The sequence below is a fragment of the Natrix helvetica genome (assembly GCF_964273705.1).
Source record: "Natrix helvetica genome assembly, chromosome: 1".
Lineage (NCBI taxonomy): Eukaryota > Metazoa > Chordata > Lepidosauria > Squamata > Natricidae > Natrix > Natrix helvetica.
This window is the reverse complement of record NC_138548.1, coordinates 44,171,040-44,184,731: the sequence shown is the minus strand read 5'-3', so window position 1 is coordinate 44,184,731 and position 13,692 is coordinate 44,171,040. Positions and strand designations below refer to the sequence as shown.

The window sequence follows — 13,692 nt, the reverse complement described above, 5'->3', positions numbered from 1 at the left end:
TATCTAAGATTTAATTATCAAAAGTACTGTAGAGAAATCAGAGGAACTATTAGAAATATCACTGAAATCAATTTCCAATGTTAAAATGGGTGGCCAAAGTGGTGCAGCTGAAATACTACCCAAATGAGGAAGCTTTTTTTTAAACCACAACTAGATAACACCTTTCTGAACTCTAGATTAGCAGGAAATTTGAGGTATTACTATCTCAAGACAGTTTCTGAAATCTTTCAAGATGTGACTTTGATACTCAGCCTACTCATTAACAGAGGAAGTTACCTAATATTGTATTAAAGACCATTAGTGGAAATAGTTCAACATTGTTTGTTAGCCTGGGTGAGACAGCTTGAACTCACCTTGATCAGGTATTTTGTATTATGAAGGGGTACAATTTATCTCTTTGGGCTGATGTTCCTCTTGGCTGATAACTTTCCTTAGCAATACAGCCATTAGCCCACTAAAATGTTGGAAAAGAGCCCTACCATTTTTATTTTCTAAATTTTTAAGAGGAATACTAGGATACAGCATGTGAGACGTTTCACTGCTTCTTAAGAGTCACCTCAAGCCAGGTATTACCAATTGTTTAAATAGCTCTGGGGAATCTTTTCTGTCACCATCCTTGTTACAATGCAATTATAAGGTGCAGAGACTAGTAATTCTGCAAAGACATTTTAACCTATTTACACTGCCCTAAAGATAATCTTGAAAAATGCAGCACTTAACATATTTTAAAATAACAGCTTTGTAAGAAATAATAACAATAATGCAGCATATTTGCATGATGATATTTTGCATATTATGGATAATGGCTAATAATTAGTATTTTTTAAAGAAAATTGCTTTTTCATGTTGGCAACCAGTATGAGCCAGTAATGTTGGACTCCTGCTATGAGTCGGTGGGGGTAGATTAAGTAGCAATGTGGACGCCTTGCTGTTCATGAGTGTTTACTTAACCTTCAAAGTTAGCAGACATGAAGAACACAAAGGAACAAAAAACATTGCTTATTTTGTCTCTTCTTTTTGTGTGAGGTGGCGTCAGATCAAAATAAGCAAGCAAAATTTACAAGAAGTGGAAGCTCACTGACCACATGCTCTGAAACTGTAGCTACAATGGTGGGTTTCAAAAAATTTTTAGAACCTATTCTGTAGGTGTGGCCTATTTTGTGGGAGTGGCTTGGCAGTTGTGTGACCGGGTGGGAGTGGCTTGGCAGTCATGTGACAGGGTGGGTGTGGCCAAGTTGGAAAATGTGGTGAAGCTCATTTAACAACGCTCTTGCATAGCAACCAAAATTTCGGGCTTAATTGTTATCATAAGTTCTCCTTCTTTCTTTCTTTCTTTTCTTTCTCTTCCCTCCTTCCTTCTTTCTTGTGTCTCTCCCCCCCACTTATTTTCTTTCTTTCTGTTCTTTCTTCTTTCATGTCTCTCTCTCCAACTTTTTCTTTCTCTTTCCTTCTTTCTCTTTCTCATTCTTTCTTTCTCTCTCTCTCTCTCATACACACACACACCACTTCCCTCATGTCTGCCACTGACAGCTCTCAAAGAGAAGGAAGGACCCCTGCCTTGGGAAGGGGTTGGACTAGATTACCTCCATGTTACCTTGCATCCCTCAATGTCAGTGATGGTGAACCTATGGCATGCGTGCCACAGTTGGCACGCAGAGCCATTTGTCACGGCACGCAAGGCGCTGCAAGGGAAGCCTCTTGAAGGTTCCTGAAGCCATCGGAGTGCTTAAAACGACCCTCCGAGCAAACCAGAAGTCACTTTGCTCGGAGGGTCGTTTTGACTGCTTCGGAGGCTTCAGGGAAGCCTCCTGAAGGTCCCTAAAGCCTCCGGAGGGCTTCCGGGGGGCGGGGGAGGCTGTTTTCGGCCTCCCCATGCTCATATAAAGCCTCTGGAGCCTGGGGAAGGCAAAAAAAAGCATGCAAAAATGGGGGGTCGCGCCTGTAGTGTGCGCATGCAAACTGGGGGGTCGCGCATTGCATTATGGGTGTGGCATGCCTGCACACGATCCCCATGCACACGAGCCAAAAAAGGTTCGCCATCGCTGCTCTATGTTCTCTGTCCCATTTAGTCACAAACAGCCCCATTCACTTTAAAGTTAGTCGCAAACTCCACTCACCCTGCACACGCACTGGTCCCACCCAAGGAGGCAAGGTGTGGGGCAGGGGAAAGGGGGGAGTCTGTGGCTCCATGTCTCCCGATCTTCTTCCCCGCTCGGTTCTGCGGGTGGGAGGTGCTGCTGCTGAGATGGCGGGGCAGTGTCGACGGTGGCAGGGGAGTCGGGGCACTGCCCGCTGAGCAGCGCGACCAACAGCAAGCCCAGGAGCAGTAGCCGCCCTTCCACCAGCCGCCTTTGCCGCCATTGCTCCCCCCCTCAGCCCGGTGGCCAGACACACAGAGGAGGCACAGCAGCAGTGAGGGCAGCCATGTAGGGGCAGCGCTTTGGTGGGCGCTGAGGGAAGGAAGGGATTGCGGGTGGGAGGTGCTGCTGCTGAGGTGGCGTGGCAGTGACGGTGGCGGCGGAAGAGTCGGGGCACTGCCCACCAAGCAGTGCAACCCAAAGCCAGCCCAGGAGCAGTAGGCGCCACCGCTGCTAGCAGCCCCTTGCTGCCATCACTCGTTTCCACTCAGGCCGGCGGCCAGGCACGCAGAGGGGGCACAGCGGAAGTGAGGGCAGCTGAGCAGGGGCAGTGCTTTGATGGGGGCTGAAGGAAGGAAGAAGAGCCGAGCTGAGAGGGGGGGAACGCTCTGCTGGGCAGGGGAGCGGGGTGGGTCACTCCATGGCAGGCCAGTCCCACCGCCGCGGAGCCTTTCATTATTTTTTTCCCTTACCCTCACAAGAGTTGCGCTGACAGCGGCGGCAGCAGGAGGAGCAACAACATGGCATGCGCTCCTGATCCGGCCTGCCTGAGGAACAGGAGGGGAGTGCGGCTATTTGAAAAGTCCCGCCTGGAACTCCCCTCCTGTTCCTTCTTCTGCTGTTTGCACAAGCTACGTGGTGCATGCTCCCTTGTCTTTCACAGCCACCTCATTTCCAATTGGGGTGGGGATCCATGGAGTGGGAGGGAAAAATGGATTTCTCTTGCCCCCCAATTGGAAATGAGGTGGCTGTGAAAGACAAGGGAGCGCGCCCCGCGTGGCTTGTTCAAACAGCAGAAGGAGGAACAGGAAGGGAGGATTCATTGGAGAAACCCACGGGCCCGTGCTGCTCTCTCCTCTGACAGTCGCTTCATTTCCAATGAAGGGGGTGAGGAACCCATGCGATTTCCTTCCTCTGCATGAATTTCCCACCACCTTCATTGGAAATGAAATGGCTATTAGAGAGAAGAGGACAGCGCATGCCACGTGGGCTTGTCAGGGGCCTCCGGAAGAACCGGTGCACTAAAGCACGCTAAATTTCACCAATTGGTACGCCCGTACTAGTCCGTACCAACTGAAACCCACCCCTGCTACAATCATAAGTAGTTACAATTTTAAAACAAACAGAGCAGTGATAGAAGATAACTTTCCACCTCCTAGTCTGGCATGTATTTCACAAGGTGCAACTTAAAAGCACAACTTTTACAAATTGATTTTTTTTTAGATATAAGCCAATAACAAAAATGAATCGAGCTGACTTCCGGTTCTGGCGGCTGACGGCGACGGGCAACTGGTTTACTCGCTCCGGCTCCCCGGTGGGCTTCCCCACTCCTTGGGGGGCACAGGACGCCCCGAAGAGGTGTCCTGCTGGAGGGGCGGCATCGCAGGGGATCCCTGCATCGGCGGCGGCTGGTGCGGGGCCCCCCGCCTTGCTCCAGGCACCGGGGAGCAGTATCGGAGGGTGCGTAAAGCGTCTTCGCAACAGGCTGATCGGAGAATGAAAAAGCAGAAGGAAGCAGTGGCGGTGTGGTGAGGCGCATACCCCCCTTCACTCCCTTTGTTGATTTGAAGAACTTTTCAGCATTTTAAAACTTTTACTTTCGGTTAACTTTGGAGGCGCGGCTGGAGGGAGGGGGATTCCCCCCCCCTCGGACAGGCGGCTTGGAACAATTTTGCTCTCAGCCCCAGGGGAAAGAGGAGGGGGGAGAGCCAACTAATGATGCCACACCCTTGCTTAAAGTGATTTTCATTGAATTTAACTCCATAATCTACTGATGATCTGAGGACTTTGGGAACTTTGAAAACTTTGTTATGCCTCTGAGCCTGAAGCTGGCAGGGCAAGATGGCACACTTCCGTTGTCTTCATGAACTGTGAAACCTGACTCCACCTTTAAAAATTCAGGCTTCCGGTCTTTGTCTCCGTGTTACCCAGAAGAATCTCTTGTGGATTGTTATTCTTTGAACTCTCTGGGGTGAAAAAATTTACTCTATTGCCAGGCTGACTAGAGAAATTCTCTCCTGCTTTGACCTTTTGCCTCCTGGACTCATCTGGCTGCTCTGCTGCTCCAGCTGTCCATTCTCTATACTGACTGAACTCTTTATTCTATAAACTATGTCTCCTAAAAGACCACCCCCTGGAAAGCCTGGCTTTGCTACCTCTGCCCCGACAACAGAAACATCCAGTCCTGCTACACAATCAAAGATTACAGACCTGATGCAACCTAAAAGTACAGAGATGGATTGGCAACAAATGTTTCAACAACTTTTACAGGGACAAGAGGAAATTAAGAAACAATTAAAGGAAATGAAAGAAGAAATTAAAGAGAACCAAGTCCAAATTTATAAGAACTCACAGAGACTGGACCTTGTGGAGGGTGGGGTGGCAGAGGTGAGGGGGGGGGGTAGAGGCAGTGCAGAGGGGAAACAAAGAACTTGATACCCAACAAATGAAAACAGAATTTGAGAGAATGTCCTTTTATCTTAGATTTCAAAACGTGATAGAAGCAGATGACGAAAACATAAGGGACATTATGATAAACATTTTGGCTGAATATACACACAAAGAAAAACAACAGATGGAATGGGAGATAGATCTGGTTTATAGAGTGAATTCAGCCTATGCCAGAACACACAATGTACCCAGGGAGGTACATATTAAATTTCTTAGAAAAAGCACAAGAGACGAAATTCTGGGTATACAAAGGGGGCAGGCCCTGACATACCATGATAGGGAAATAACTATCTTGAAGCAGATCCCCAAGAAAATTAGGGAAAAAAGAAAAAATTATTCGCAACTAGCGAATAAATTATACCAGAAGGGGGTGTGGTTTAGATGGTTGATGCCTGAAGGTATGTTGATATTCTGGGAGGAGACAAGAATTAGAATTAATACACCCATAGAGGCACAGGCCTTTATGGAAAAAAACAAAATACACCTAGAAAAAACAGAAGATCCTACAACGGATATGCAGGACACGGGAGGGGCCGGAGCTCTGCCAGCGGGGGGAGAAGGGGCAATACCAAGAAAGCTCAGATCACAAAAAATGAATAAGAAAATCTCGTTGATATAAACTGACCGAAAGTAGTAATGGAATTAACATGTGGATCATATATTACTATGTATTAAATTGATTGAAAGTACGAATAGAACCAATATGCTGATTATATATGACTATGTATTAATGATTTATACTCAGATGTATACTATGAGTTTGGAGGGAGGGGGCGCCTACCGCACTTTGCAACTGCCAAAATTTGTACACCTTTCCACTACCTTTTTCCTTGTAAATTTTTAAAAAAACCAATAAAACTTTGTTTTTTTAAAAAAAAAATGAATCAAGCTATTCTGTAGTCTTAAACAGCTGAACAAAGAAAAACCAAATAGATATTTATTGCGTTTCCTCTACTGTTCAACCATTATATCTCAATAAATGAATACAAAAGTGAGCATTTTAAGTCAGTTCTATATGACAGTCTTTCATGTGTTAGATATCCAATCAAAGTGCAAAATTAAAATTGAATCCAAGACAAGGGGATTTAAGTGATTGGTACAATACCCTGTGTTAATAGGAAATGTAATATATGAAACCTAACATGCTTATTATAAGTCAATGTCCATTCATCAGATGTATGAAATATCATCCAAAATTAGGAAACATACACTATTCAGCCACATTCAGTTATATATACTAATGCAGAAAAAAACAATGGGAAGAGACCAATAATGCAGGTAGTGAAACGTTTGTTATGTTTGGCCCGTTTTAAAGACCTTTCTTGTCATACTTGTTAAGTGAATCTGGCTTCCCTATTGATTTTGCCTGTCAGAAGATAACAAAAGGAAATTACCTGACCCCAGGACACTGTTAACTGTCATAAATATGAGTCAGTTACCAAGCATCTGGATTTTGATCACAGGACCATAGGGATATTGCAATGGCCTCTTTCTGGCCCTCAGTACTATTACCTATGGAACTATTTGCACATTAAGGTTCTTATAATCCCCATCTTCCCCCTCTGGATGGGGTTACACTGCCTCTCAAGCAAGTTGAGGGACCTCCTGGTTCAGCACATGGAGACCCAGGTCAGGAGTCTTTAGCCCAGCTTCAACTGAAATGCCAGTTGTGGCCTCATTTGGGATGTGAGGACCTGACCTCATCACCACCCAATTACAGTAGCTTAGTGCAATGCACACTATATGGAGCTGAGTTTAAAGACCCTTGGAAATTTCAGTCGATGCAAAATGCAGTGGCCTAGGTTCTCAGGGGTGCTTACCACTGGGCACTATATTACATGTCTTTTGCAGGCCCTGCCCTGGCTTCCTATTAAATACTAGGTGCACTTTACACTACTGGTCATTATATAGTCCTTTATAAAGTTCTTCACTGCTTGATGCTGTGTTTCCTGCAAGATTGCACTTCCCCAATAGAATTGAACCAATCATTTCCATGGTATCAGGAAAAGCAGCCAGTTGTCCCTCATTTGCAGGACATTGGTGAAGGGATGAAGATTGGAAGAATTTTTTGTGATGAAGCTTTTGTCTCCAGAATAACCTACCTTCCAGAAGATGTTTGCAAGCAGTCAGTTTTAGAGGGCTTTGGACGTCTGGCATGATGCATTCTTGAGATTTTTTTTTTTTTTTAAAAACCATCTGTATTGTTGTGTTTCATTATTTGTGAGTCAGAGGGAATTTTTGGGTGATTGCAGGATATATGTCTGATAAACTATTAATATTTTATTTTGAAGAATTAACATAAATTGTTGAAATTGTTACTACAATAATAACATTCCTCTCATTAAAACTGGTGTATAGATTAAATGTGCGAAATGACTGTTTTCCTATTTTGTTGTAGTTGAGTTCATTTGAACTTCGTTTAAAAAAAAAGAACTTAATTTTGATGAAATACTTTTATCACATAATTTCATTTGCTATACCTCACACTAATAGGAAAGACTTTGGATGGAGCACTGGAAGGAGGTCATTAATGCAGAGATCGGTTTTTTAAAAAATAACACTCTAGCATTGTCTACTCAAACATGAAAGGACAACAATGGTATGCCAGCCATTTCTGCCTCAAGAAATATTGCATTTCCTTGAAATTGCTCCTGAAAACTTCATGGGTAGCCAAGAAAGCAAACTAATAGATTATTGAACCAATCAAGCTACGATTCTCATTCAAAGCACAAATGACCAGGCTCAAACTATTCTATTTTGGGCACAGTATATGAAGTCCTAACTCTCAGAAAATTCTATTGTTGAGAAAGATGGAAAGGATGAGATGATGATGACCAGCAGCAAGATGGATGCACTAAGTTACAGCGGTGATGGGTACACGTTGGAATAGCTGAAGGACCAGGCTAAGACATATCTATCTCAATTCCCCAAGAAGGGTATACTGAAGGGTTTTTCCAATAGTATTTTACTAATACTTCATATATACATATGTACATATCCTTTGATTTCTCATTGACTGTTGACAGTAAACAATGTTTGTAAGCAATGTTTAAGGCAGGATCAGATGACAATAGTATTTGATCTATACTGGCTTGTTTACTAATCCATGTCCCATCTCACTATTCAGTGCTGTAGTGAAGATATTCTTGCTTTTAGGTGCACTGTCCTTTAGATTCCAATTTAATGTGTTGCATTCTACAAATGAGATGGGCCATGCTGTGTTCTGCAGAATGCAGAAGTTTTAATTTTACTTCTGTCCTGGAAGATTATAACAAAAAAGTAAACCAAGTGCTAATACACTCATACAAGAACATTCACGTGAAACAGTTTATGTTTATTTCAATAATGACACCAGTTGAAAAAGTTATGGACAGAATACCTTGTTAATATAAAGTCTCTATTATTGAATATGCATCAAAACTAGTGATAAATGAGCTATGCTCAAATGTAGCTTGGAGGAGGGAAACATTACAGTAATTTAGAAGTCTATGGAAAAATAGAGTACAACTATTTTCTATTTTCAGAGAAGTTTCTGCTTTTCATATGATTATACAGTTGCTTTGCATTAGTAATTATATACAAATGATACCACAAAAAGTAATCAACTTGAGCAATGTTTTTTTTTGTATGAGAAATCCAGAAGAAGTGAATCATTAGTAGTAATGACCTAACTTGATTTCAAAATGTAAACATGATTCAGCTTTTTCAGCACATAAAAGTTGCTCTCAAAAGCATAAATTCTATTAGCTGGTGATAGATGAGGTGAAATAATAAATAATCCAGGAACGCAAACACCCACCTGTTTTTAGTGTTGAAAACTATATTCTATTGCTATGAAGCTATTTTGTAATATATATTTAGCCTTAGTTAACTGCTATTAATATTTTACATGTATGATACAAATAAAAATAGTTATCACATTTACAGGTTGACTAAATGCTTCATCTGAAATAGACCCAGTTTCTTTCTTTACATCTGCAGCTGATATGAGGTACAAAATTCCGAAAATTCTTTTTATGGTATAGATCACTAAACAATGTTAAATAAAATGACGTTAATACAAACTAAATATGGTTCTAAAGCAAAGAACAAAATACACAGTAAATGCCTTATCAATTATGACACATGGATATTCTATGGCTGTTAAGCTTCATGTTTGTAGGGGATTTATTTTTTTTCCTAAGTGCTTTCATTAGATAAATACATGAAACCCCTATAGTTTGAATCACTTTCCATAGACAATTCTATTCACTTGCTAATTGTATGCTAATGAGCCCACCTGTTTTAAAACTAAACTATCAACAAATAAATCTTTGAGAGGAAAACGAATTGTTCAATTCTTATGAACTAGAGATATATTGTTTCAAAACCAGAGATTAGGAGTTGTTAGCAGCTTTTTTTTTAAAGAAAAAGACCTATACAGGCAGTTATTCCCATAAGATATTTTAAATATGAAGGGTGGTTATAAAAAGAACTAATGATTTGTACAACTAATACTTCTATTATCATCTACATTGGGGCATCCAACCTTGGCAACTTTAAGATTGTGGACTTCAACTCTATGCTGACTGGGGAATTCTGAGAGTTGAAATCTATAGGTCTTACAGTTGCCATGTTTGGACACTCCTAATCTACATCAAGAGTTTTGATGTATTTTTTTAAGGAATAGTGTCCTTACAAGAGATCAAACCTGGCTTTAGTCCCAGGCCTGCAATCAATGGGTTTGAGGGAATGGACTGTCATGGGAATGGACTGTCATGGGTGCTTCAATGGATGTTTTTAGTCCAGGCTGTTTTTTGTCTGTGTTTTGATTATTTTAATCAGTGCTACATGTTTGTAAACCACCAGTGTCTATTGAACTGGGCACCTATAATAAATTTAATGAAATAATCTACAACAATCATGAATGACTCAGAGTGAACAAAGCAATCAAAAGCATACCATACCCTTATTTGTATTGTCACTTTTAGAGATTTGACCACTGCACAATAGTGAGAAATTTCTATATAGCATACATATTTAAAAAGTAAAGTTTGGATTGTTTTGTTTGCTTGTTTAATACTGGAACTAAGAAGCCAAATAAAGAGCTAATAAAAATTGGAAAAGGAAGTGCCAATGCACAGAAAATAAAGGGGACAAAAGCACGTCTACTTGTCCTGTATTTAAATTTCTGGACAGCCAGTGCTGAACAAGAAGAACATAACTGCTTTCTTGACTATAAGCAGACGCCTCCAGGTCCCCAAAAGTGCAACATCAGGAAGTCAGGATTATTCTGACCTGGTTCATCTCACTCATTCAGCAAATATAATGTGATTTAGTCCTAATGGATAAAATTCTTAAAGGGCAATTAACAAATAGGACATCATTATTTTTATTATAAAAGAATAATTAGTAGTTACAATGTGGTTTTGGAAATTCACCAAGAAAAATGCTTTTTTTGAAATAATCATTAAGGTTTTGATTTATTCCTAGTTAAAGTTAGTTAACTCATCTTTCTTTACATTTCATCTTAAGTTGCAATAGGTCATGGCCATCTAGCTAAATTGCTATTAATAGTAGATGCTCTCTGCAATACACTTAGTGCACATATAGTGTTTATATCCTAACTCAATAAAACATACTGCTTTATAGCAGTATGGTGTTTTTGCTGATCTTACAATCACTATGGAAAGAGAATTATCAATTGATATTAAATAATTTTATAAAGGACTTTTAGCATCCAACTTAGATTATCACAACCTTGTATGACTATCAGGCAATATTTTGAACTCATAAGAATTCATCTAAGGGCAGGTGCCAAATGTCTTAGGATTAGTTATTATGACTAATGTCATAAATATAAATATTGGATGAAGAGGATAGCAGGTTAGTATGCAATTTTCCTATTAACACACTTGACTTTTATATTACTGTTTTGCTAAATTTACTCAAGCACTAAGATTTCATGGCATTCTTTATTCTATTAGCATCTAAATCCACCAGAATTGCAAGATACTGACAATTTCTCTCTATAGTACATGCATAAAAACATACTGTTTGGCTACCTCCAGCTAGTAGGTTTTTTAAAGTTCATTAAACTTACAAAAAGCTTGTTTGAACACAGCTTATTTATTTTCCAAATACTTACATTAATAAATAGTGGAAATTTTGTTGGGAAGAGATAGCTGCATTTTTTCATCAAAGCAAAGGTTTGGGTGGTTTTTCTGTTTTTTGTTATCAGGAATCTATAGCTGCATCTTTTCTGCATATATATTATTACTGAACTCTGCACAAATTGGCTGTCTTATTGGGATGGACTTAGAAATAAGTAGCATTTGAAGACAAAACCATTAAAGAAACTATTAGGAAAGAAGCAGTATATTTTAAAATCATATGAAATTAATATTCTTATAGAGAAAATTGAAGGAAAATATAGGGTAAACATGCAACACGCAAAGGTTTTTAAGTTGAAACAAAAATCCATACTAACTTATACAATTACCAGTACTTTTATTTCAAGAAACCACTCTTCTTTTATAGTTGCTATTTGTGTGTATGTGCAAGTGCACATATCTTGCAATCTTTGTTGCTACACAGCAAACCTGAATACTTTTAAGCACCATAATCCATTTTTATTGTCATTGACAATCATGTAGCATTTTGTCTTATAAATAATAACTTGCATAAATGCTGAACTCATATTAAGATAAACCACAAAGTTCATTTTATTAACTATTTAAAAAAAGCAATGTACAGGCTAAATTCTTTAAAGTGCAAAACAACAGAACATGTCTGCAACGTTCAGATTGCTCGGATCTCCACAAAAGGAGGAATTCAGTATGTAGTCAACATAATTAATCTTCACAATTATATGAAAATGACATTCTGATTAGGTATCATGACAGATTGTCCTCTTTTTTAAGTGCTGCATGAAAGGCAAAGTAACAATCCAAAAATATTTGAAAATTCAATTTTTAATATCCTGAAATGACCTCTCGTGTCAAATTCTACCCTGTTACAGAAGGGAACTGATACACCCCTAAGCTTGGGAATCTTTTAAAACTTACATGTACACTCAGAGTAGCTGATGGGACGTTGTTTCAAAGGAAAAATTAAAGATTCCAACACAAAACATTGAGGAAAATATGGTACCTGGTCACAAATCAACCCACTATGGATTTGGCAACACATGATGACCTTGTTTGGCACTGACCAGCAGGTACTGGGAACATGCATTATGCCAATGACTAAAATACCAAACTTGCTTTTCTCTATGAATAATCCAGTTTTTGACATCAAATATGTTTATGCGCTTTTTAAATTCCTGAGATGAGCATATGGAAAAGATATGTCCCCATCCTAAATTACCATGAGGAAATTGTTTCTTCCAGATTCCCAATCTCTGCATATCAAATATATTTAACATATTAATCATCTTCAAGACGCCACTTCTGAGATTCCTCCTGACGTACATCAGGCCTTATCTGATTCCTCATGCCTCCTAAAACATTTGATGTTGCTTCTGTTGCAACTATTAGCGGTTTTACTACAGTTGGCGGAATCTGGCGGAGAACTCCTCCTACTGCTCCAGTTACCCCTCTGTTTTCATGTTCACGTGTAGCAGTTTCATAAATTGTATGTGCCGTATCTGTAATCCCCTGAGAAAATTACAAACATACAAAACAACATAAGTGGAGTTGAACAGTCTTGTCTAATAAAGTCACTTCTCCAAAAACCATTTCAGAGATTTAGATCAGCAGTTTTCTAGGCTCGTTCAACAAAACCTCTGTTTCACCTGAGACATGGCGCTGCCTTCCCATATGGAGGTAATACAATGAATCAAGATTCTGCAACACTATTGATTGTTTTTGAGCACTCTAGATTCAAGAGTTTTCAGAGGGAATGAATTAAAATAGAAATGAAAAATAGAATATATTTTTGCAGCAACTCTTTTGCAGAGATACAAAATACTGAATGTGACTTTAATCAATCAATGCAGATTATGAAAAATAAGGTTATCTTACAATAGTCAGAACCTACATTGGGATACAGAAGTATCTTTCCAAAAGATTAGAGTAAAAAAAACAGCTGCTGTTTAATAGATCACAGTACACAAACCATTTGAATGTCACATATCAATTATTTTATTCATTCATTCATTCATTCATATTCATTCATTCATTCAAAGATCCCAATCACTCCATGATATATATTTTTGGGAAGACTAAAAATTCTATAAAGCTCTTTCACAAAAATATTCAATTATGTTTACACTGTAATTTCTATCTCCCTTGGATTTATGTTTTCTTTTTTTAATTATGTTATTTCATTAAAATATACAAAAATGAAAGAAGTACAGAATAGACAAATAAACAGAAATTAATGACTGAAGCTAGTGACTAATGACTGATGGATATGTGAATATTGTTAGCTGCTTTCAACTTGGACTGGAAAGATCTCAAATCCCATATTTTATGGCATATATATTGATGACATTTCTCATTTTGGGGATGAAGAAGTTAATAATACTCGTTTGCTGACTAAAGTTACTAGAATATTCAAATCAAATTTGGTGTAAGGGAAAATATGTTATCAAACTTTTCTGATCTTAAAAAGCTGATTAGTACAGTGACATTATTATACAAAATAATGAGAAATGTTATGCATTTTTGACATTTTTGTAATATGATAGGAAATGATCTAAATACAGCAAAAAAATCCCAGAATTATGTTTATGCTAGATAATTCATGTCTCTGGAGTATCCTGAAAGATGTTGATACTCAAAAATACTAAAGAATAAATATGTATACTGGGATGATAATCTTAGACCTGCAAATTGAGATTGAATCCTGACAAGTAAGACTTTGTTGATGGGATTTCTGAAAATGGATTTGAGAGGTTTTT

The 13,692-nt window shown here is 39.1% G+C and overlaps 1 protein-coding gene across 1 annotated transcript in view; it reads right to left on the bottom strand.

Moving 5' to 3' along the window:
- Positions 1-8,105: 8,105 nt before the first annotated feature.
- ATG2B (autophagy related 2B) overlaps positions 8,106-13,692 on the bottom strand; it is a 65,604-nt gene continuing 60,017 nt past the window's right edge. The window contains exon 42 of the mRNA XM_081934625.1: positions 8,106-12,445. Coding sequence (XP_081790751.1) covers positions 12,215-12,445 — 231 coding nt within the window. The 3' untranslated portion in view covers positions 8,106-12,214. The remainder of the gene's footprint in view (positions 12,446-13,692) is intronic.